A 26038-nucleotide genomic window follows, 5' to 3' on the forward strand; every position below is an offset into this window, starting at 1 on the left:
ACGAGATACAGGCATGTGTGTGCAAAGTGCCGTGATGTATTTTCTGTTGTTCCTGAGTGATTTTGATGAGGAGATAATGTTGTTTTCCTCATTATTAAACACTTAATCTTTTGTGTTGTCTTTCAGATACATCAAAGTTTTGCTTTTCTTATTTGACACTTGCTTTCTTGTTAAATCACGATGTGCCATCTCTGCTGATAATGCAGTTGAAGTCGCGGTGCTGCTCCCAGCTGGAGTTCCCCCCGCGCTCTACCCAGAATTCTTTTAGCGCTCCCTCTTTGATGAAGGGCGTCAGCTCGCAGTGATGAAGTAATGTCCATTACTGAACAAACAAACAGGACTATTTGCTTTAAGTTGCCGCTGAGACACACAGAAATACACACGCACAAACCAGTCTGATCATCTGCGCTCGGTGTCCCTGCAGCCCCACACGTCTAAGCACAGCTTCGGTCTTTGACTTATCAATCATCTGCACACGAAACCACAATTTTTAAAACTCTGAACATAGCATATTTGCTTTCGGTTAACGTTTACCTTACAGAAACATATATGTTTATGGGCTGAAATGCTCTCGTTGAGTCCACTGGACCGGAGGAATTTCTGGTCTAAATCAAATATAAACTTGGAGACCAGCATGAGGGGGGGGAAATGTCAGAGGAGAAACAGCAATGGAGGGATACAGTTACCTTTAAAAGCTCTTGTCCCTCTACCATATGGCAAGCTTCACATCGAGGACTATAACAGCGTTACTCCGTGCTGAAAATCATTACGTTGACTCTCAGAGACACATTGGGTTTCATGCCCGGCCCGGCTCAGCAGAGCCTTTAAAAGACTTTCCCCTCAAACACGCTGGGCCCACACAGTGTGTGTGTCAAACACAATAGTTGCTCATACACTGTGATCAGGTATTGCTGTGGGGAATGACTATGAGAAATACTTAAGTCGTAGATCTGGTTCGACAAATACACGAACATACTGCATAACAGAAAACGCAGCCAAATACCTGTAACAGACAGATGATTCAGCACAATTTGTTCATGCATACGTTTTTTTTTTTCTCCGCAGCAAACACATTTTGACAGGAATTATGATTCTTAACTGGCAGAGGAAAACAGCTCATGTACTACTTAGGTGGTGGTTGACACTTTTGTGTTCCTTTTCCCCAGACAGTGTGCTCTGACCTTGACAAAGTGGAAGTCGCACATATTTTAAGGATATTTACGCACTTGGCCGATCTTGTTCTTCAGGTAATGTGTAAAGTTTGTAGCACTGTAAAGGTGAGAGCACATGAAAAGTTCAGTGACTTTGTCCAGGTCTTGAGTTAATCTCTCAGGTTAGTTTATGACCGCCCGTGGCCAATCACAGTGACCCGTCCAGTCAATCAGAAGCACGGTTACTTCATGGCTAGTGAACAAGACGTGTGTGTGTGTATCTGTGTGGATCAAAGGTTCCACGGCTGACAGCGCAGCGGTACAGTGTCACACAGGCAGCCCTTCAGGAATGTTCCTCAGCCCAGGGATGGGTTGTGGAGCCTCATTAGCAGAGCCCCCTCTCCCCGTGGCCTGTCAGCCTGCGTTAGGTGCTGCCCATCTCTGATGCACGCTGGGGAAGCGGCAGCTTCCTGTGAATCCTTTCCGGCTTCGAGTGTCTTTCTGTCTCTCTGTGTGACACCTGGCTGGCAGTCTGTGATCCTACATGACTTCTTCATTAGCTCTTGATGTGTCTGTTAGCTTGTTTGGGGACCTGTCTGATTGTCTGTACGTGAACTTGACTTGAGGACAAGTTCACTGTCTGAATGCCTTTGCTGGTGTTTGTATCTGCTTTTCTGCTTTTTCTCTTTCCACCTATTTTGGAGACCATAAGTGCTTCAATGCTGTCAATGATTCAGTCCCTCTTCCACCATTTAGCTCCACCAGCCACGTGTGCCACTCTGAAGAAGCCCAATGTGGGTTCAAGGGTCATACTTCATGTCCTGTTTCACTCTATTCACAATTAACCCCAGTATGCTTCCCTCTGTTTTCACTGTATGGTGGAGAAAGAGCTCAGGAAAAGGAAATATAAAACAGTCAGAGAAGTACAATGCTGAGCAGACCCTGCTTACCCAGCTTGGCATCAGCTCAAACAAATGGCAAACATGCCATGTTGCTGCTCTAGGATTTTTTTTTTTTTCCAACTCCAAAAGCCTGTTTTTGACTTATTTTATATTTTGATATGAAATTTAATGTGTTGGGTGTTTCCTAGGTCAGGAACATACCCAGAGATTAGAAAAAAGAAGAAAAACATAGACTTGGAAAGGAGTATGCTCTCTTCATGCTCTCCTAGTCTTTATTGCTGTGCTCAGTGAAAACTTATGACAACCCAACTTATCAAGTAAACACATGTCCACTTTGTATGTTTTACTCATTTGCCCTCCATACTTAAAATAAGATGAAGACATGAGGCTTCTTTGGAGTGTTTTGTTGGTGATGCAGGAACTTATTAAACACTTGAAAGATCGCCATCACTAGCGTTAACCTTTGATAATCCAACGATCATAAAGCTATTCGTGATCATCGCCCTCACAAAGAGACTCTCTCTCTGTCTTCCACAGGTGATGGTGATGATGAGTTTGCCCTCTACCCGTCCGACATACTGGACGATGTCTGTGGCTCTGATGGTGATCCCACTCCCCCTTCGGCCCTGGCAGAGGACCCGGCGTCCCCTCCGCTCTCTGATGATGAGGCTTCACCCCAGGACCACTTGTCATTCCATCACCCGATCTTTTTGCCCCCAGAAGATTTGCCCATTCCCCTGGACTTTGAACTGCGAGAGTCGGCAGTTCCAGGCGGAGGCCTGGGCATCTGGAGCCGCAGGAGGGTAAACGTCGGGGAGCGCTTTGGACCATATGAAGGAGAGCACATGCCTTGTCTACGAGATCCCACTCAAGGCTGGGAGGTAGGAACATAATAGATGAAGGAGAGTTTGTTTGCATGTTCGTAACATCATCCAGAATAAGTGCTTTGCAGAGTTGGTTCCATCATACACATAGATGGTGGACTGAAATTAATGTTTTATTACGTGCACTGCAACTGTTAGAATATGTAGAATTCAGAAAACAGACATTCTTTTAAAGTGGCCTCTACATTTTTCAATGGTTTTTGAATACAACTCGGCTAGGATATAAGTATAAGTAAGAGTAATTTGCTCTACTTACAACACAGCAGCTAAGGCTTTGGTTCAAGTGTAAACATGAAAATTGCACATACGAGGTTTTTCTTCAACAGTAGTAGCACACTTTCTAGAAAGCGGGGGGTTTCCTCGGCCAATACACACTGTAGCATTCACATCAGTCCTCTTTTTATTTCCTCCCATGTCGTCATGCTCACATTTAGCCCAGTGACCACAAGGCTGTTGTTGCCGTTTGCTGCCCAGTGATGTAATGTTAGCTCAGTGCCATTGAAAGAAAGGGAGTCGAGGTTGTGCTCTTAACTCAATTAAAATGAAAAGCCATAAATCCCTTTTTCATCCTGGTTAGGGACCCAGTGCGGCCATTGGCAAATCACATATTGGTCAGCCGGCACAAAAAATCGAAGGCAGGGTCACAGGACAAGGTCAAAGGTTAGATGCGGTCTCCGTCAGTGTCATGCTAGTTTGGTTTTATAGAGTAGGAGGCAGGGGCTGGCAGAGTATCAGCCTCATTAAGTCTACCGAAATAGATCCTCTCTAATTTGGATGTGAGGATTTAGTCCTTCATATTCAGGCCTTTGTCCTTTTGTAGGAAAGAACCAAGCTCATTAAGAAGCGCTGACCATGCAGTTCATAAAGTGAAAAGTCACAGATTTAAATAAAAGGATGATTCAATACAGCATTCCTCCTCTCACTAGAGTCTCCCTAACCCCCGAGACCGTTTCAGTGCTGCACTTTAAAGCTGACTGAGAACGTGTTGGTAAAGTATCAACATTCAGCTCATATAAATAGTTTTGGATTTGGACTGGTGCTCGTTGGGTTTGCATCATAGAGCATTACTCCAGCCCATCAGCTCTGAGTCAGTGGTTTTGGCTCGGACCAAACCAAAATAAATTCTTCTTCTTTTTTTTTCCTCTCTGGACTACATTTCTCCAAGAAACAACTTCTCCCTCATTATCAACTGCCGGGTGAGACGCAATATATAAATGTCTCTTAAATTGAAGTGAAGAAAAACTCTTCACTTTTGCCCATTTTCATAATACAGAATCTTAATAAAAAGTCTCTGTCCCTCTCGAAAGAGATTTACAGCCGGTTGAACAAGCTCTCTGGGTTATTCTTTTTCCCAGGGAAGGAAATAAAGGAAAAAGAGGTTTCATGAATTTTAATCCGGTGGTAATTTATGGGGAGCTTGAATAATAATATGTATTTAAAAAGCTGAGGAGCTGGGATGTGAGTGTGCATGTGTGTGTGTGTGTGTGTGTCTGGGGGCAGGCGGGTGGGGGTATTGAGGGGAAAGATGGGATCCTGGCGAGGCAGCACTGTATCACAATGTTTAATTACCACCCTGACAGCGAGCCATAACTCTTTCCATTAAGTAAATAAGTTGTAAAGAATTTATGATGAAATGCCACATTATTCAGAATGGATATTCAGTGATGACATCCCTCTGCATTAAATATGGTAAACGCCATTAAGCCCTCCTGACCCTCCCCCCTCGCCTCCCATGCCCACCCGTTTACCATCCCACACCCATTGCTCACTCCCCCCCGCCCCTCCCGCGCGCAAACCGTCAATATGCCAATAAGCCTGCGGAGGGTCTGTAAAAATAAAATTGATTTGGTAAATGTGAGTAAAGATAGATATGTTTGCTTTCATCATCAATTCCGTGCAGCGCGGCGAGGTGATGTCACCGACCGGGGAACGCTAAAGTGGCGCTCCCATCTGGAGCGTTTGATGGAGGGCCCTGAGCGGCCCAGGCCAGTGGTGACAGACTGGGGGAAGTTTGTCACCAGGGAGGCCACCGTTCCTCAGAGCCATCACCATAAATTTGGGGGCTTTATTCATAAAGGGGAAGAGTGAGTTATGGCGTCCGCGATGCTTTATGAATACAGGAATGGTGACTTATGGGAAAGATAGCTTCAGTAAATAAGAGGCAGAGAGGCAGCAGTGAGGGGTCTGTCAGCCTGAGACGCTCACCTACACTGTTGTATGCAGAACTGGAGTGCTGACTGTGCCAGTAGTTGTGTGCTCACTGGTGTGTGTGTTTGTGTGTGTGTGTGCATGCCTGAGAGCTGAGACATATCTATTAGTAAGTGCTTTTAGTAAGTTTATTATCTGATAAGAGTGAATTGTGTTTCTATTAAGGTTCTATTATGAATTTAATCATCAAGGTGGCATCTTATCTTTGTCAATATAAACACAGTTTGTTTAAATTCCCACCACGACCCAAACACTTTGTTCAAGGAATTAAAATCTGAACTTATTTTATATGTATTTAAAATGAAAGAGACACCTAATAAAGAATAAGCGTTTTAAATAAATCCAAATAATAACTATCATATCATCTATTTTATCTTATCCACGTTTAGGACATCGTCTTGGCTTTTGTGTAAAATTTGAAAAAAAATAAACTTGTTTTCCCAGAATGTACTTAATAATTTCACTTACATAATGAAAATAAAAATCTGGGGATGAGGTGGCCCACACTCGCCCACAGTATTTGCATGTATTTCTCCATGGCTTCCCCTGAAAATACTCTTAACGCCTGGATGCCCACCAGTCCATATTCTGCTGTCTCTCTCTCTGAGTCGTTAGGCACATTGAAATTCAAACTCCATTTGTGTCTGTCCTCTTCTCAGCAGCGGCAACAATGAGACAGAGAGTTAGAGTCCGGGAGAGAGTTATCCAGGACTCAATGAGCCTTTGGGCTCACCCAAACTCGCAGCCCCACGGGATTATGGGTCCTGGGCTTAGAAAACTGGGCGCCTCCTGCTGTAGGAGCAATGGGCGGAGCAGGTTAGGGGTGCAAGAAGGGACCGGGATGGTGAGTGGGGCGGGACAGGGGCGCTTTAGGGCCTTTGTGCACCTCTTGAGTGAGAGGCGGAGGTGAAGGTGGAGGCGATAGTGTTGGTGGTAGTGGTGGTGGCGGTGGTGGGGAGGTGGTGAAGGAGATTAGCAGTGATGGTGAATGGGAGTAGAGGATTAGGTAGCTGGGCAGGGCCCTTCCTGGCTCTGCCTGTCTCCTGAACCTCACGGTCATGAGAGGATGGGAGGATGGAAGGAGGAGAGGCAGCTGCCCGGCCAAGAGGAGACCCATCATTTAAATGTTGTCAGCTGAAAGTCTTGGCCTGCGAATGATCTACGGAGGAAAATACATATGTTGGCATTGTGTGTTTGTATTGCTAAGTGTTGGATCAGAAACTTTCAATTTGAGATTTGAGATGGAGCTTTAGCCCATAGAGCCTGTGGTCATGGTGGTTGTTATGTATGTACATTCTCATGTGTCCACTCGTGCCCTTTATGTGTTTTTACTTGCTGTATAACCAATTGCCCTCCAGGGACAAAAATAAAGTTGGACTTGAGGTTGAAGTTGATTTTCCATAGTTACAAAACAGCAGAGTTTTTAGGCCGTCTTGCAACTGTAGTTACTGCTTTTACCATTTTGCCTTTTAAATGTACAGAGAGTGTGAACTCCAGGAAAGGTCGATCCTGGAATCAGGGTTTTGTGCGTCTATGCGTTGCATGTGTGTCCACATACGCTCTTGTGTGTGCATGCGTGCATGTGTGCGCAAGACAGAGTGTGAGAGCGTGGATGGAGGGCGTTTCGAGAGGGCGTGTTTTTTGTGCACGGATAAGCCGCTGTCCTGAATGAATGCAGATGTCTCTGGCTGGCTGTCCGCCTGTCCCCTGTGCGCTGACGGCCTGTCACCTCTCTCTGTCACAGGGAGAAAGAGCCACTCTCGGCCCTCCTAAAAGCCCCTTAATCCCCGAGCCCCTGCCACATCCCATCCACTGTCAGCGGAGATGGCCCTGCCCACAGCAGCGCTTAGAAAGGCAGGCGCTAGGGATGAACCCCTCTGTCACTCAGGCATCTCTCAATGGACACACATCTTCACATTTTCACACACACGTACACACACATATCGTTTTTTTTAGAAATTCAAAGTGAAAAAGTCCCGCGTCTGCAAAGGCGATGTGAATGGCGGTTGTCAATGCATTGTGCTGCATGAACACAACGGCTGCGCTGACATCATTGTGGGACCTGTTTTCTCTCATGAGAAGAGCACCGACTGGCTGCTGAGACACTGTGTGTAATTATGAAGGAGCTGTTCACAGCATACACTTGGGTCTCATTTGCACTTAATGAATTGTAAAGAAGACAATAAAGACCATTAAAATCTGCTGTGTGCGACCGGATAGTGTGAGGAGGGAAATGTGTCACCGTGTCGACAAAATGTTCTGGACTGAGAGACTGTTGAGCTGTGCTGCACAGGAAACACATATTCTTTAATTATACCTTGTTTAATTATAACTACAGCTACACTTCTAAGCCGTGTAAGACCAGTAGATGGGACACATAGTTAGATGGGACACCCAGTATTCCTTAGGTGTAGGGTAACAGTAGGGGTTTGCTGGATTTAGGCTAAAACCAAGGCTCAGTATAGAATATGAACTTGGACTAAGAGGTCTGAGGGTGTGGGGTGAACTTAGGATGAAGTGGGTTTTCACCTGTATTCATAGGTCCAATGTTCTACCAATGTCTTTAGCGGTTGGCATCCAGGGGTGCCTTGTCATTGTCCAGCTTAGAAGCTGACCTTTGATTAGTCACAACAATCACAGGACTAGCATAAGGCATACCAAGCTAAGCTAAGTCTGCCTTACACCCTGATTTCCAAGTCAGTTGAAGTGGAGACCAGGCTGCTTGCAGTGCATCATCTGACTCTGTATTCCATGCAACAAGTCCTCCAACCCATACAACCACATAGGCCATATGTTCCTACCCTCTGAATACAACCCTTGGAGTGTTTCCTAAAATAGTTCCCACCATTGGACGTCAGAATACCTTGTATATGACTGTTAACGGTCGCACTTTTTTAACACGTGGTAAAGGTTTGAAGTGGAAACAGTTGCACCAAAACTACATGGTTAGGGTTAGGCAACAAAAATGATTAGTTAGGTTTAGAAGAAACACCATGGTGTGACTTAAAATAAGTACACTTGTTGCTAAGGTAAAGTCTCGTGAAATACTACGTTGTAAAAATATTGCCATCTTGACTTTTGGTTTCACATGGGACACAATCATCAGTCTCCTAGGTGAAAGTCTTGTGTTTGTTTGACCAGCACACCTCGCCTTACTCCCACCGTACTTGGGCTTTGCTAGTCTTTATACTCCGTCGCTTGACTTCCTTCTTTGTTTCATAATAATTACTACAGCCACTAGAGGTCGCTGCCTAACAATAAGGATAATATGGGTCATAATATCTGCTTGTTAAAATGAACTATATGATCATTTAGGGGACAGTCTCATCCTTAGAATTGCATTCGCATTGGAAGAATTTGCAACTCATAATTTAACCTGGGTAATAACTAGAGTATAGTTTGTTTATTTCCCATAGCCATGAACTTTTCCTAACCTTATCCATACAGTAGTCAGATGGGCAGATATCGTAGAAAGTGAAAATGGTACCATTTGATGAAAAACAATTGCTGGTTTTTCAGAATTATGCAGTGTCAACATATTTGTCTGGCACTTGTGTTGTACGAAACAAAACTGATTCTATTACACCTATCCTGCTTTGATTTACCACGATCAGCTTAGTCATCTCAAATTTCTAAAATACTGTATGTCACAACAAACAGTCACTGTAAAGGCTCAGTTATGCTCTCTGCTGGAATGGTTGCATGGTGATGAGCTGACTCAGGGTCGTGATCAAGAAACCTTTGTATCTTTTATACTCTTATATATTTTATTTCTCCTCATGGCAAACCAATACTCTCCCAAACTGTATCGAAAACCCCTGTCTACAGCATGGTTCTGCGCCCAGCTACGTCCGCATAGTTGTCTGTTGTCTGTTGACTGTGTCTGATGGTGTGACATCACTTTGACCGTGCAGACACTCACAACCACAGCAGATGCGTCAAGCATAAATCAAGCGTAGTGTTTTAAAGGTTGAACCCCAGTTTGCAGTTTACCGGTTTATAGTTTTCTATTTAATCAATTAAATAATTTACTGAATTAAATTGGCCCCAATCCTTATGAGTAAATATCATGTGCCTTCACCTGCTGAGCGACAAAACACACGCGTGGCCTCTAACTTCCTTCACATGGTGCAGAGTGTGCGGCCCCATAATGCCTTCAGCCTCGTGTGTCTGTGTCTGCTTTTGTCTCTGCTGGTGTCTGTGAGGGAGATGAGCTTCCCATTCAGTGTAACTGGAGCTTGATTGTCTTGGACAGGAGTGATGTCCATTCAAAAATCCCAAAGACAAAACAAGCTTGGGGTCTGTCTCCCTGCCTCTCAGTTGATTGGTAATCCCTTTCTTTGGGTTAATCTGTTGTTTGTTGGTGCTGGATGAGGCTTGTGTTTGTCTGTTTGTGTGTGTGTGTGTGTGTGTGTGTGTTTGGGGGAGTTACTGATGTTCTGATCTCATGTGAGAGGATCCAGAGGAGATGAGGCACATTCATACAGAGTGAATGTGAGATAGAGTGTGAGAGGATTCCCCTTAATGACTGCAGGGTCAGTCAAATCCTCCACTTTGTCCGAAGGCTGCTCTTCTCTCGCATTTAAAGATGCTGGGAAAAAAACTATACAAATTTCTGATTTCCCCCTCATTCCTTAGTGCCGACCCCCCTCCTTCCTCCCCCACCTTCTCCTCCTCACTCCCTCCTCCTTCCTCTTTCTCTGTCTGAGTTCCCAGCAGGGAGGGGAAGCTAGGTTAACTAACTGAACAAAGTCAGAGTGAATTGCAGAAGGACAAAGGCGGGCGTGAGTGGGGGCTATGCCAGTTGGAAGGTGTAGCCAGCAGCACAATACCAGGTGAAGGAGGCTCTCGTCAGGGGTTCATCCAAGCAGGGCAAAGGTCACGGGCCTTATTAGATCTGAAGTGAATGGAAGGACTTGTTTGATTGTGGAAGGAGGTCGGGAAAGGAAGGATGAGGAAGGAGGAGTTCACCTGTTTGAAAAGCTCAGAGGGGGGGGCTTGTTTCTCCCACCATTATATCTGACCTGTCGGGATGCAGACAAAAATCTGACTAGCTTGATAGGTCACGGTGAGAGTCAAAACACACACAAAACACACTCTGAGCTGACACAAAAAAGGAGGCTGATCTGATCGGAAACACATGCAGGGCAAACTCAATAACACAATGACAAACGTCTAGACAGCCACAGATATAATCAAATTTATATGCAGGTGCATTGACTCATTGGCGGGATATAAATGCCAGTGCCTTGTAACACACATTTACATCATCTATACTTGGCTGTTATAGCACTCTGGAAGATGTACACTGCATGACTTGTCAGAAGAAGGAAGCTTCGCACTCGCTGTTGAGGCCATTATTTCTAGGACGTTTCTGTGTCATTAGATGATTGACAGAGGGAAAGTAAAGGAGACATGAGAGCGGAGAGGGTGACATGTAGCAAAGTTACCAAGACTTTATGTTGCGTACCAAAGAGCCTCAAAGCAATACCTTTGATTAAAAATGTGAAACAGCCTCATCAATATACGACTCTATAGGCAGTAAATGTTGTGAAAGTACAAAGGTAGCATCAGGAAAGGAGTAAGGGGAATGTGCAAGAGCTACTGACTCCACCCAGGATGAGAGCACTCGAATCAAACGCACCTCGTCATCTGTCGGCAGAGCCCCCCTGGACAAAAGAAATAAGTGCTGTTATTCATTTACACACACACAAATCAGCACTGTGTGTTTGGAATGTGTATGTGTACACCAACACGGCAAACCCCCTAGGTCTACACACACACACACAAAATGTGCCCCCTGCACTCTGCACAGATAGGAGTGAAAATGAGGGGACCCCTAAACAGCATACAGGAAACAGAGGTGATGAATTCCGTGTGCGGGGCCACAGAGCTAGGCTCATAGATACCTTATCTAGGGGGATTGATAGGGGAAGGGCCTTCCCTTAAAACACACTACTGATTGTTTCCAAATGTCTTCCCAATGGGGAGGGTTAGAGAGAGGCAGAAACAGCGACTCAGGGGCAGAGCTTGCAGGCTTTTTATTGGTCCAGTCCGGGGGAAACGGAGAGGGAACAGCAACTCTGTCCTGGCTTTTCTGCCCCGTGTTGCCGCTAGTGCTTAACTACCAGTCAGATCGCATTACCCAGGCAGTAAATCTAAGTACCGGTTAACGCAAATAATCAAGAGCTAATACTCCTCTACGAAACCACTTTCTCTGTGTCTGTGGTCAGAGCTGCGCAAACAGGCACAAGCCAAGGCCCTCTGTCCTCTTAGCCTCTGCCAGACTCTCCCTCACTCTCTCACGGCTATTATAACCTACACACAGTCACAATCTCCATATCCTTATGTATCCATGTATCCCCTATGTAGTGTGCTGCTCTGTGTGTGCAGTGTGTGTGTGTTCACTCACATGTTAAAATCTCCTCTCTGTCTCCGCGCTGCAGTTCAAAGGGTAATAGGACGGTGCGGTCTGGTTTTGAGAGCTTATTACTGGGTTAAGCGCTAAAAAACGCAGGCCGGGCCACATTCAGCACAGTAACACCGTACCCCTCTTCCAATTACTCCATATTGCCGCTCCAATTAGAGTGGAGCAGGTCCAAAACCAGAACTGAGAGCTGCCAGGTTTAGAGAGAGAGAAAGCAGAGGCCCCGGGTGGCAGTAATGAGGTCTTAACCCCGACTTCGCTCTATTATGTCATAATGCTTTAATTCGAGCCATATGATAGGCTGCTGTGCACTCTTATGTTATTGGAAAGTCAATATTTGTGAGCTGGCCCTGTCTGTTCCCCTTAGATGTGGCCTGGGAGTAAGTGCAAAAAGCCGAAGATTGCAGAGGAGCGAGTGATTGGCAGGAGGGAGGGCCACATCAGGTTGCTCAGGGAGGGTGTTGCATGTGAGGTGATGGTATCCTGCCTCCTGACATGTATAATTAAATGATAAGATAAGTAAGTATGTTACGTCTGCACCGGCTGATGGATACTTTAGTCTGTAGAGCACTATGTCACAGATGTAGCAGTAGTCAATGGAAAGGTGATAAACCTAGCCACTTTTAGTACCCCCAGTATTGGCAGTATTATTACGAATAGCAGCAGGACAAGTTCAATTTATAGTTTAATTTCTTGGCTGCAGTTCCTCGTGTTAAGTAACATACAGGTCACTGAGCTACTACTGAGGATCTGTGATGTATGAATTGTGTGATTCATGCTGGATTTTACCTCTACTTGAATATGTGTCTTCTTTACCGTGGTTGAATGTAACAAAGTACTTCACCAAACTACAACTATAAAGTCCTTTTACTCTATATTTCTATTCTACTATATTAGTTAATAATATATTTATTTTATTTTATTAACCTTTATTTAACCGTGAAGTCCCATTGACATTTAAAATCTCTTACAAGAGAGACCTAGCCGAGGTAGCAGCCGATCCAAACACATTAAAATGCAACTAATAATATTAATAATAATGATAATAAATTTTATTTATATAGCACCTTTCCAAACACAGTTACAAAGTGCTGTGCAATGAAACTAAACGCAATTAAAACCCAAGAAGAATAAAACAAATAATCAATATAATATATGGGAAATAACATCAATAAGACAGTAATAAAATAGACAGCTCAGATGAAGTCAGGATATGCTTTCCTATATGAGTATGTTTTTAGGAGAGACTTGGAAGCCAGTGACTCAGACAGACTTATATCCTTGGGTAGGTCGTTCCAGAGCCTTGGGGCCCTGATGGCAAAAGCTCTGTCCCCCTTGGTCTTCAGTCTGGACTCTGGGACAAACAGAAGACCTCTGCCCAAGGATCTCAAACTACATTAAGGTTCATATGGGGCTAACAGGTCTTAAATACAACACATGGTAGAAAAATCCACAATAAAACAACAGCTATTCAAACATAGTGGCCTCTCAAGAAAAACAAGGACATGTTTTCATCACCACATTCTTTATGATGCTCTTGATGGATACAAGTGTTTCTAATTTTAGATCCCCCAGATCTGTTAAAACCCAGGGAACATTAAAAAGCAACCACCCAGAGAAGCATAGCTGGTAACTACTAGAGCTGACACATGGAAGGGTGCAGAGGTAGGCCAGAAGTTTGCCCAATATTGCTTTATAGATGAAAATATAGCAGTGCTGTTGTCTCCCAGCGGACAGTGACATCCAACCCACCCAGTCATCAAGAATGCAGTGATGAGTGAGGGACTTTGCATTTGTAATATTGGTAATTGTAACCTAATGATATTATATCTAAAGAATATAATGCTCTGAAAGAGGCCAGTGAGCATTGTGGTTTACTCAACAATGCGCTCGTGCCCCCACACCTGAGACCAGTGACTCACTTTGGCATCACTCTGCAATCAAAAGCAGTTCTTTGGCCAACTGTTGTACCGAGTGCCAATTAACTTGCAGTGTATTTGTTAATAGTTTGTACAGTGTTTGAAGGTCACATTATAAATTAGCACGGCTCTTGTATTTAATGGGGTTAATTACCATGGTAATAACCCAGGATCACATCCTGGTCAATAATTGTTTTGTAATTGCTTTCAGGTTGCGTAATAATGACACAGTCCATCAATTTCCGTCATTGCATAATTACAATAGGGGATGTTTAATTATATTCAGAGTAAACATGCACTCCTTTAATGAGAACTAAGTGCCGGATACTATCTTTTGAAACTTGTTCCAGCTCAAACTATTATTAAAGATCAGAATAATTTCCAACTTTAAAATGATTTTTTTTCTTTTGATAATTTAATGGAGAAATTTTTTTTAGTATTGGTACATAACGGTTACAAAACTCCTGCTCCTCTGCAAGTGTTCTCTGTGAAGTGACCTCGTGATGCTGCACTTTAGGCTACATATGCTGCAAATCAGACTTCATTTGTGTTCTGCAGAGTTACATTTCTTGTTTACACTCACAGTGACTTCAGGAATGTTATTCTAACTACGTTACAGCAGCTTTTGCAGGGTATCTTTTTCATACCCTGCATTGTTCATTGTTTGAAGATGTAAATTGAGCAATAAAAAGGGAATGCTTATGGGATATATTGGATTAGACATCCAGCATACTGTATGCTCATGTGTTCTGCATTACAGTTTTCTAAACTTTAGTGTGGGGCAGGGGATTGAGCTTTACAAATGGTGGTCACCCTTGAATCCACAGATATATGCAGCTCACTCATGCGAAGATGGTGGGGAATAGATAGTGTACTGGGACAGAGTGGAGGGGTGACTGGGATGAAAAAGGGATTTAAAACATGCTTATGCATAGCGACTGAGGGGGTACTCTGTGAGAAGATAGGATAGGCAAAACGAGACAAGTGGACAGGGTGAAAACAAGAGTGATAGATGAGGCAGAAGAGAGACAAAGACGGATAAAGGCGAGAGAAGAGTACAAGAGAGAGAGACTAAATCAGTCAGAGTGAATGAAAGAGAGGCAGAATGAGCCGAGGAGGTGGCGAGAGAACTCGATGTCCTGTCTCTGGTACGTGCTGAGGGAGACAGATTTCCCGGTGGAGTGTTCCCAAGTGTCCCCCTGCAGTCTGTAATAGGATTTTCCAGGCTACAGCAGGTAGTCTGTGAGGGAACTTTGTTCGTCGGTGCTCACAGATAAGGGTTAATGCAGCCCAAAGGTTCCTCCGCTACACAGGGCGCTCTGGGAGTCTGTCGCTCCCTCCTCGTCGGCCTGCACTGTCAGCACCAATCCGTCACAAAGGATTTCTTCCTGCAAAACTCAGTGGCCATTTCTGACATCTCCAACAAACTAATTGTTATCTCCAGTCCTGGCAAGCCCTGTGAAGTCCTAACGAGTTAGCGTCTTCTGCACAGATGAGGAAAAAATTGCAGAATCAATTTCTCAGCCGAATTATGCTTTGTCATCAGCGAGAGGAGAGGAGAGGAGGAAAGGAGGAGAGCGGAGAGCGGAGAGGAGAGGATGCCAAGACAGGCCAGGCCAGAGCCTCTGAGAGCAGGGTTCGTGTCATCCGTATTCTCTCCTCCAATTGTTCTCTTTCTCCAAGCTGTTTTATGGCCGCTTCCCTTTCCTCCAAGCCACTTTATGACAGGCATTGTAATGTCTTTAGAGTTCTGGGCAGCCTCTGATTGGGCCATGCAGTGCTTCTCTCTGGCCCTGAGTGACAGTGGGACCAGGTCCAACCACCACCCAGGACACAGAGCCATAAATCATCCTGCTGGCACCGGGCTCCACTTCCTGAACAGCTACCAGTTCCTGCAGGGGACAAAAAGGCCTTTGTGGGCTTTAGGCAGCCAGAACTTCTCCTCTCTTTGAGGATTCTGAGGTTTATGAGCGATGCTTAGAGAGGTTGTGGGGGAAAGAGAGAGTGAGTTTACACACACACTCATTCTTCTGTCTTATTAAGTAAGTTTAATAAGGCTATGACTAAACTACGGCTAATAGCTACTGAATGCGAACACCTGTTGAACAGCAGTTCTTGATCAGATCAGCCACTGTTTGTTTATACGAGTCGCCATGGAAACTCCCCATTGACGTTACTTCGCTAAGATAAAGTCATCAGCCTTCAGTTTCTGCAGGAGCCCAACTTGGCGATTTCATCACTGTGTAGTGATGTGTGAAGAATCAGACTGCCAGAGCTGCTGCGGGCCTCGCCAAAGGTGGCCTCCCTCCATCACTTCATCCCTCCCTCCCTCCTTTACATTCCTCATTTCCACCAGTCTCCGTCCTCCCTGTGTGTTTGGATGGCTCCACCTCACTGTCAGGCAGTGAGGGACGGCTGTTTTCCTTGCAGGCCAGATCAAGACAGGAGATTGGCCCCAGGGGGCCCGAGGATGTGAAGCTTCTGACACGTCCCGTAAATCTAGGGTGTCCCATCTCCACTGCTCGATCTGCGCGCAGCAATGAGAACACCAATGAGGCGTGAGGATGAACATTCCTCAGGCTGTTCTCACACACAAACCCCCGGGTTTTGCTCGGAGAATAATACTTCGCTGCCCCTCTTCCCCGACTTGTGAGCTGTCCACCTCAGCAAGAAGTCTGTCTTTGCACCCCCGGTGAAACAAGTCCCCAAACCCTAACCTTCTAGCCATAAAAGTTTTCACGGGACGGCTGCTTACTTAGTGTATCGTTTTGTGTTTGTGTTAAATGATGAATATGAAATGGTGTGTTATTCTAGTGTCTATGAGAAGCAGTTACAAACTGTCTGTGTTCATATACTTAATTCCCGTAATCCTCTCTGCCATGTCTGTCTCAATCCAGCATGGTGCTGGCAGAGCTCCGCAAAAATAAATAAGACTAACTCATATACACACATATCCTTGCTCATGCCCTATAGACAACATATTACTCCCATATGTGTGGCTACGTGTGGGGTAGATATATATTTTGCACCTATGCACCTATATCTTTATATAGACTTTCAAACGTACTAATAAATTTGCCTGAAATACTGATATCATCAAGCACCTTAAATGAAAATTCTTTTAAACACTAAAGGTGTGGAAATATTTTTTGCTAAATATATGGGCCATGCTTTCACGTATGTCTGACATGGAAATTTAGACTGACCAGCCAACAAGAGAACAGCAGACAGTCTGGGCCCCAGCCAGCCCGTGTGTCCCCTTTTCCTCCTCACCCACCCACCCACCCAGCCACGTTAGCCACGTTAGCCAGATTTTTCACCCAAATGGAAATGCAGCCTGTCATCTCCACGCAGCCTCCAACCGCTCTGTCTGTCCAATCCGTCACAGCGCGCCGGCGGCCGCGCAAATAGGCCTGCCACTCTCACTGTCATCTGAGTAACGGATGTCCCATCGTTACCACAGGGTGGGACCAGGCAGCACTCAGGTCCACTTTCGCTCCTCCTCATTTTTCCTCCATCCTCCTCCCTCCTCCTCTCACAACCTCATCCCGGTGATGAGCCTATTGGACCTCTCCAGGAGTTTACGGTGGATGTGTATTTGTAGGTGCTTTCCGAGAATGCAGGCATGTGTATTTTTTCTTATTTTTTTTCAATGAATGCTTCCCCCCAATCTCCAAGCCCGTGCCCCAGTCTCCCCATCAAGAGTCAAAAGCAGTGGTATAATAGGAGCAGGGGTGGGATGAAATAAATTGTGTCCTGGACTGGTAACCTAACAGCCATCATAAATAATGTAGACCTATTTGAAGGGGAAGATGGGGCATTAGAAGCTATTTACACTGCAGGAGCCATGCTATCGATCAGCATGGGACGTCCCATAGATAAGAATGGGATGATGTCATGGTTATTTATGGTGATTCCCTATGGTAAGGCTACAAAAGGGATTTCGGGGCGACAGCATCATCAGTTTTTTGGGGTGCAGGGGGGTGTGATGCATTCTGTCATCAATGGAACAATCAGCAGGGAGGTTGAGGGAGGTGAGGTGCAGCAGGAGCATGCCTCTGACATACACACACACACACATTCAGACACATGGAGCTGCGCATACAGACATACACAGACATAGACATTCTACATGCATACAAACACACACACACAATGCTAAGATAAATGCCTCTTGTGTGATTAGGGTCCATAAAGAGTAGTGAGAGGAGATGGCTCAGAGGAGATACAGTACATCTCTGTCTCCGTGCTCCACATACACCAGCGTACGTATATAGAGAGTGCAATAAAACACTGGTTCGCCACTGGTGTGCTGTGGAGTGAGCCAAAGGCCATATTCAATACAAGTCTGAGACAGAATTACCATTCAGGGATCACTGGTCAGGTCACATAAGTACATGAACCTCCGTTGTGTTAGATGAGAATTTAGGAACTGTGAGATATAGAGACTGGCTAAGGTGCGTCTTGGGATTTGACTTGATGTCATACATACTGTAGAGGGAGATGAAATAATGGGGAGACGTCTTGCAAAAGAACTCTGAGGTAACTTAATCACATGTACAGCTATCGGTCATCTGTTACAGCGGTCTGGCAATCAGCACGGTGATATGTGGAAGTTCAGAGCAACATGACAGCTCCACTTGGTGCCAAATCATCTCCTCAAACTGTAGATTTATCCGTTTTAAAACTATCTGTTTTAAAACTGCTCAGTTATTCAATACAGAAGAAACCGCTCTGGTCTCAATAACAATCCTTCAAATACAGACGCTCGGTTCGGGGCCCTGGACTTCAGATACCGATGCAACGAGGTTCCCTTTCGCAGTATTATGAGACACACCGGGTGACAGCATTTTTTGACGTGTTGAGCAACTGCTGTAGTATTAAGAGCAAGAAGGGGAGGGGAGCTGGACGGGTCAAACAAACTCTGGGCTTTCACCCAAGGGACCACTGTTTGTGTCCTGTGTGAAACCAAAGGTCACCCAAGTTATTATAATAATAACATAGTGTGTTTGTATGTGTAAAATACTACTACTAGTAAAATTTGTGACGTAAGGCACGTGACATTACATTACATTAAGCCAAACCATGATGTTGTTGTTTTTTTGTTTCTTTCTAACGACATGATTTTATTGCCTAAACATAAGGAACAGGGTGTCTGTAAGTCCTTGAAAAGTTTTAAAATGTCGTAAATTCAGTTATATAAATATTAGGCCTTAAAAGTCATTAAATAGCCTTAAATCTAAATTTGTGAGGTTTTAATTGCCGCAAACATTTTATCTAATTTCAGGGTTCAATAATAAGATTTGCATGGTTGCCCAGGGCAAATAAAATGCCATGTTGGGCCAGTAAATCTAGCCACACACCTACCTGATCAGGCACATGGTACAAAAAATAAAAATAAACACAGTTTTTTTTTTATGAGGCTGGTGGCCGATAGCTAAGGAGTGAGACCTCTTGCTTTCTTTTCTTTTCATCTTGAAAGTGTGGCATTGATCAGGCACTTACGAGAAAATAGGTAAAGGTATAGGTGTTAGAGTATGTGTGCTAAACTCCTAACTATGAATTGTGCAGTTTGCGGCAAGTTTGAGGTCAATCCTTCACAATAGACCAAGAGTGTGCTTCACTGCTCATGTGAAAAATAATGTCTCTGTTGTTATTTTATAATTACTAATAAATAAATCAGTTTATATAGGGGCAGGTAAAAATTGACTTCTGGGCAAGTAGATTTTTGACCAACTGTCCTGACTGGGCAAGTGGACAAAAAAGTTAATGTTGAACCCTGAATTTAATTTATCAATGTTTTAATCTATTTTTGTCAAAAGACTTTAAGCTCTTCTGCATGAAAGTCCATATTTCTGATGTTACAAATCTTTAACACTACTGCTGAACCTTACTTTTTACTTTACACTCGCACTTACCTGTTGGCATAATGTATCCTATTCCTACATAAAACCCTACCTCTGCACATGACTACATACATACTTCTTATAATTATTCTTACCTGCAATGTTTGAATAAGAAAAAGATCATTTGTCCAAAAATCAGTCTTAAATTTGGTTAAAAAAATATCTTAAATGTCTTTAAAAGCATTTATTTAAGTGTCTGATACCTTTAGACACCCTGAGGAGGTAAACCTAAAAATGAAGTTTATTTTGAAAAGACATTGAATTTAAGGTGCGGAAACTGTTCTGAAAATGGAAGTTAATTTTGAAAAGACACAAGACTTGTAAGGAGTGTAAATTGACACACCGTCCCTGAGCATTCAAAACTGACACTGGAAGGTTACCTTGAGTGTCATAGTTTGACGTGTAGGGCGTGTACAGTAGCAACAGTATTTGACAAGTTGGGAGTCAGAATGTGTGGAGGAAACACTCTAATGATACCATAGTCTAAACACAAACTTTACTCATTTTGTTATTTTTTCAGTGTCTAGTTTATTGTCATTATACAGTGAAATATTCTGGATCCTTTTGTAATCGTTGCCATTTTATTAATCACAAAAGCCTAGACGAGCAACTGTGTGCACACTTACAGTAGACTTTGTATGCAGCCATAATAACAGTGTTGGGACGCAGCAAACACACACATACTGTACATCAATAAACACACTTCACTCTGCCATAAGCTTTAAAAATGGTTAAAGAGAGTGAGAGAGCAAGAGGAGTAGAACTACAGAAAGAGAGACTCCCCGAGCTGAGGGAGGTGTGGTGGGCCAGTGGAAAGAAGAGAACAGGAGGGGAGTTAAAGCTGGCACGACTCCACAGTGTTTTCTGTCGCTGGCCCCTCGGAGCAGGAACATTATTGTGAATATTAGTTCAGAACTTCTGGCACCCATCCAGACACCGGCCCCTGCCTGTGCAGGAGAGGGTGGGGGGGTGGGGGGGTAGCAGCAGGGTTCAAGCCCCATCATACACACACACCACTACTGCCATTAACCACCACCCCCATCTCCGCAGCACACTCAAGACTAGAAAGGCTCCACAACAACAAGATGTGTGGAGCCTAAAGTCCTGCCCAGCCCTGATAACAAGTCCCAGCTTTTTAAAAATAAGCAAACACATGTGGCTGTTTGATGTCCCCCTTATCTCTGCTAACTTTAAATTCTCAGAGACTTTCTCCAGCGAGATCAAATTCAGTAATTAATCTGCTCGCCTTTTTTTTTTTTTTTTTTTTATGAATTGTTATTGAGCAAAACTTTTACTCCAACTCAAAAGCTCACAGCTGTGTCTGTGCACCAGTGGAGTTTCCGGCAGGCGTCTTTCATGCTGCTAATGAGAAAGTGGCGGAGGACCCTGGAAAAGTCTGCCGAAGTCCATAAGGACTTGTTTTGCTTCGAAACACTAGTTGTGTGGTTATTCTTGGATGAGCGGCGAGGAAGTATACAGTGATTTGTGTGTTTGTCGTAATAGGCCTCAGCACTGTTCACAGTTGTCTTTCCCCTTTTGGACCCAAGGGCTAGATCAAAAGACAGATCGCCCATCACTTTCAAATTGTTTGTGTTTGAGTTTTATTAGCAGGGAGAAGAAATTGAGCTTAATGAAGTCAGGGAAAGAAGATGACAGAACCAAAATTTTACAGACCAAGCAGCATGATTATGATCGAGATCATGACGTTGCTTTAGGAGTCAGAAGGCTGGAGGCTGTGATGCCACTGAACGTGCAGATAGCAGCCTGGCACAGAGTCGACATAACAGAGAAACACAAAGAGACTGAAGAAGGAGTTGGGAGCGGTGGAGAGGGCACCTCCCCTCCAAGGGAGGAGGAGGGTGTAGGGTCTATTCAAGAGGAACAAGGAGACACAATGCAACAGGGTCAATGCTGGGTCAGCAAAGTCCATGAACTGCAGGGTACAAGTGGAGGCAGGCAGCAGTGAGACTGCAGAACAAAGACAGGTGAGCTGTTAGCATTAGCCGTTAGCCTTTTTAATGCCACAGGTATGAAATGAAGATGTTTTCGTAGCCAGCCAAGAGAGCCAATGTGTCGACCCATCCATGCCAATATAGAATTATACACTCTGCTGTGTGCACGTGTGCATTCACACATACATTCATGTATGCATGTAAGGCAGTGAGTTTTTGGAGTGAAGACATTCAAGGGGTTTGTTAAGGTCTTTTGACAAAGCCATCACTAAGGTCATGTATCTTTAAGTATCTCTTTGACCTGTCACCCATGACCTCTCATCCAGCCAGCACAACGAGAGGCTTAGAGAGGTGTTACCATGGCAACATGGTGCCCATGGGTCAGTGGAGGGACAGATAGGATATACATAGTGTTTTTAAACTTACATAACCTTGTTTGAATGCCAAGATACACCTGCATGCATAAAAATATGTGTTCAAGTGGAGTAAACCAGAGTGTGTACACCTACTTCATATTTGTCGCCCCCAGCAGTGCACTCATTAAGAGAGGGCACGCCGAGGTCTCTACTACACTTTTACCCTATAAAAAAACAGGCACCCCCACCCCTCACCGCCAAACAAGCCCAACGAGGATGAGTCGTTGGGCTCCCAGGTCTCTATCCCAGCCTGCCTTGGGGGGAGGAGGGAAATAAGGGGTTTTGTCTCTCACCCCCCTTTTGTTAGAGTACCCCCCGTAATAAATCTGGATCTGGTAAATAGCCCATGAATAAAGGGAGATTTTATCCTCGGTGGCACAGGGAAGATTTAGTGGGCAGAGGCAGCGTCGCCTCTCTTCTGAACAACTACAAAGTGGTCACTCAGCGAGCCTTAAGAGGCATAAAAAGCCCGCGGTAGTTCATTAAATCTCCAGCATGAAGATGGGACCGCTGTGGCGGTGATTTACGGCAGTCAGGTGCATATAGGGGTAGTGGCACTCAGCCCCACCTCTCATTCTCTGTCTGTCCCAATGAGGAAATAACTAAGCATGCTGCGCTATTTATTGGCTGCATAGTTGGGAGACACGGAGAGAGGGACGGGGACACTGAGGAGGGAGAGAGGGCTGGAGTGGGAGAAAGGGACGGAGACAAGGGTGGTGTTTTTTCAAGCTTTTTTTTTGTTTGTTTGTTAAACTCTGAATATGAGCAAGGAATCATACCTGAGTCTATCTTATATTATGGGTCATTCTGAGTGTGGTTCCAGGTGATGAAGAGTAAAGGAGAGTCAGAGGTCAAAGCATGAGTATGTAACTGCCGTCTTATGTTTTTCTTTAACATTATTCTGGCAACTTTTTTCTGCATTCACTGCGATAACTTTAAATGGCTTTGGTATTGAATATTTCTGGAAATAAAATGCGTTATTATCATGACACATCCTTGCTGCGAAATCACTTTCATATGGACTAGATGCTTAATATCTGGCTAATAACTGACTCTTGGACACATTCGCCCCTTAACATCACCATTACAATATCTTGCGGTGCATGTCATACACACATGCAAATCTTCGCCTCCCTCTCTGTCTTTACTCTGACCTTGCTGTAATCACTTCACCTTATTATTTTCCAGATGAAATATCAAGTCCCACACTCTCACCTTGAGGCATTTTGCTGCCGAGCCACTTAAGATGGGGGAACATTAAATATTTGTTTCCAGATTCTTCCGTGCCTTTCTGTCAGTGATAGGGCCTTGACTTACTCAGCGCCGTATTTGTCCTGTTCAAACATTCACACAGCACAGACCAAGGCAGGGCAGATAGAGAGTGCAGTGTGTGTCATCGTAATCTCTGCCACAAAGGATTTTTTGATAATGCTGTCATGGAAATTAGTTATGTTTTGATTTGTGTTGGACACGTCGGAACAGTCGGAACAAATGCCTGACGGTAGCTTTCAGTAAACCAAGCAGATATGGTTAGATTTTACCCTCATAAACAAGGCATTGTCACTTGGTAACTTCATTAATGTTGGAGTTTTATTTATTTATTTCATTTTTAAAAAGGTTTACAATATGGAAGTCAGTATTTCTGGTCCGACTTGCTCTCAGGCTCTGGAGATCACAGCAATGCCATCTTATCATTTCAGTGAAAAATCCCTGTCATAGTTTTTCCACATAGTTCTCCTGACAGCATGTTTACTTCTCCGAAAATGAGTTTAAAAAATCACCAAGCAAACTTAGACTGTTTACACTCCCGTCCTTTTTTCATTCCTGCCTCTGATCCAGAAGGTCAAAGCAAAGCAAATCTGTTAATCTCTTCGCTGAAGGACAGCATAAGGGCAGATAAATGCCATTTACCATGGGAGTACTGGACTATGACTCTCCAAATAGGATGATTTAGACTTGTATTAATCAAATTCAGAAATGTCAAGTTTCTCTCTCCTTTATAAAGTTCCCCTCTTTCTCCCCATTTCTCTGTCATTCCTCCTCTCCTCTGCTCTCTACCCTTCATCCACCTCTCCTTCCCTCTCTGATGTCGGTATAAAGATGTAGGGCCTGATCAGTGGAAGCTGATGTCCTAATAGAGAAGTAATGAGAATAGATCTGCTGGCTGCCGGGCTGTCTGCGTGTCCCGGCGTGCCGCTGTGTTCAACCACTTATGAAAGACATGAGGGGGAGAGTGCGATGTGCTCTGGCCCTTAGCACAAAGATAATATTCACTGTTTTATCCACCTCTGCCTGACAAATGACTGTCATTAATCAGCAGCTAGAAAATCCGCCGTGTGTGTGTGTGTGTGTGTGTGTGTGTGTGTGTGTGTGTGTGTGTGTGTGTGTGTGTGTGTGTGTGTGTGTGTGTGTGTGTGGAGGATAGAGGTGAATACATAGCATGTGCCTCTGGGTATTTGTGCAAGGAAGAAATGCAAACAGAGACACGCACACCTTACAGATCTTGCTATGGATAACGTTAAAGAGCATTCACTTATTGGTCAACGGGGTCGTTGCCTCACAGACAGATTTGGGTTCACCTTCGTAACAGAATAGAGCTGAACAGAGTAGAGTAGAAACTAAGAAGTGAGAAGGGGGAAAAAAATCAAGTGAAGGATCCAGAGAAAATGCAAAAGGGACAAGTGGGAGGGTAAATAAATGTGGAGGTTAACAGGCACAAAGGGCCGATGTGAGGGCCAGTTGTTGGCCCTCTCAGTCGATGAGGTGGCAGAGAGAGAGAGGGCCCGAGGAGGGCCTTTGTGTGAGTGAATGCGTCTCACCCTCCAATGTTATCATGATGGTGAGTCATTAATCACAATCCTGACAAAAAACACAGTGACCAAGAATCACACACTTGGCAGCCAAGCATACACACACACACACAAACACGCACACACACACATTATATACAAGGACATACAAGCACCCAGCGCAAACTCACACAGAATGTGTGTGTGCAGGTTTGTATTGCTCTCTAACTCACCTGCCCTGCTCAGAGACATACTTGTCATCTCCTGTGGGCCAGAGCTGTGATTGCCAGATAAAAACTAGTACAACAACAAGGCCGAGTAAATACAAAGAGCTGCTGGAAAAGGCCCAACTGTAGCTGAGAGGAAATGTGCTCATTCTGATTTATTTTCCATTTATTTTTAACAAAAATGTCGACGCATTCTTTATACCCCTGCCCTGAAACACCTCACCTATACAGAGTAACAAGCTACATAAAATTCTTTACTAAATCAAATTGCTGTAAGGGAGGTCTAAGTAGCTTGCTATGATATGGACTTGGCAGCCAAGAGCTGAGAGCTGTTGGCCTACAGAGCTGGTATCCTACACAGAGGCTCCACTCTCTGAGTTGGCTCTTGGCCCTGGTCCTTCCCTCTGGCCTCAGTCTGGCCTCGGTCTGGGCCTGCTTGTCCCCGACCCTGCCAAACCTCCACCACATCCCCTAGGAGCATCACTGCATCTCTGATCTGCGCCACTCTGCTGCGCTCTGCCAAGTACACACTCCAGCTGCCCAACCAAATCCAGGCATGACCTGACAGGCACACTGCCCTGACTGTGAGCGGAGGCTAACCCCAAACACAACCCTACCTCCTCCTGTGACCTTCTTTTTCATCCTACATTTCAAGGCCCAATTGCTCATATTTTTTATTTATCTCTACATGTTGCTGTTTCTGACACAGTTTCACACACTCATCCAATCCAAAGTCATTTGACACTGGCAGCCCTTTCTGACGCCCTCGTGCCAATAACAGAACAAATGACTTTATGTTGTGTTGCATGTTGTCATAGTGAACTCTCTTACACTCCTCATTAACAGCTCTCTCTTTTTTCTCGGTGAAGAGAACTCTTTCATTTGCTTGTATCGCAGCCGAGGCAAAGGTCCCACCTTTCCCATATTTTGTTTTCCTTTTTTTCCTCCTTCTCTTGAGAAACAAGGTTACATCTGAATGAACGTTCGAAATACATCTTTTTCCCTCTTGTTTTAAACAAATATGTTCTCACTGATATTGCGAATTTTTGCTTTGTTTTGGTAAAATCAGCCAAAGCATTTTTTAATTGTCAAATTCAGTCTCTTTTGTTATCTTCCAGTCTTTCAGCATTTCAAGATATTCTCCGAAGTTGCAGACAAAAGACTTAAAGGAATACTTCAACCACAAAATTAACCATTTGTATATCAGTTACTCACCCCGTGTTACTTTGAATTCATGAAGAAAATTGTGTTTTTCTT

The 26038-nt window shown here is 44.3% G+C and overlaps 1 protein-coding gene across 12 annotated transcripts in view; it reads left to right on the top strand.

Annotated features, from left to right (window-relative positions):
* The window catches only part of mecom (MDS1 and EVI1 complex locus), a 144174-nt gene that overhangs the window by 40484 nt on the left and 77652 nt on the right, over positions 1 to 26038 (top strand). For all 12 annotated transcript variants that reach the window (XM_050070067.1, XM_050070098.1, XM_050070106.1 and 9 more), the window contains exon 2: positions 2591 to 2934. In XM_050070067.1, coding sequence (XP_049926024.1) covers positions 2591 to 2934 — 344 coding nt within the window. The remainder of the gene's footprint in view (positions 1 to 2590; positions 2935 to 26038) is intronic.

Source organism: Epinephelus moara, chromosome 2, assembly GCF_006386435.1.
Source record: "Epinephelus moara isolate mb chromosome 2, YSFRI_EMoa_1.0, whole genome shotgun sequence".
Classification (NCBI taxonomy): Eukaryota; Metazoa; Chordata; class Actinopteri; order Perciformes; family Serranidae; genus Epinephelus; species Epinephelus moara.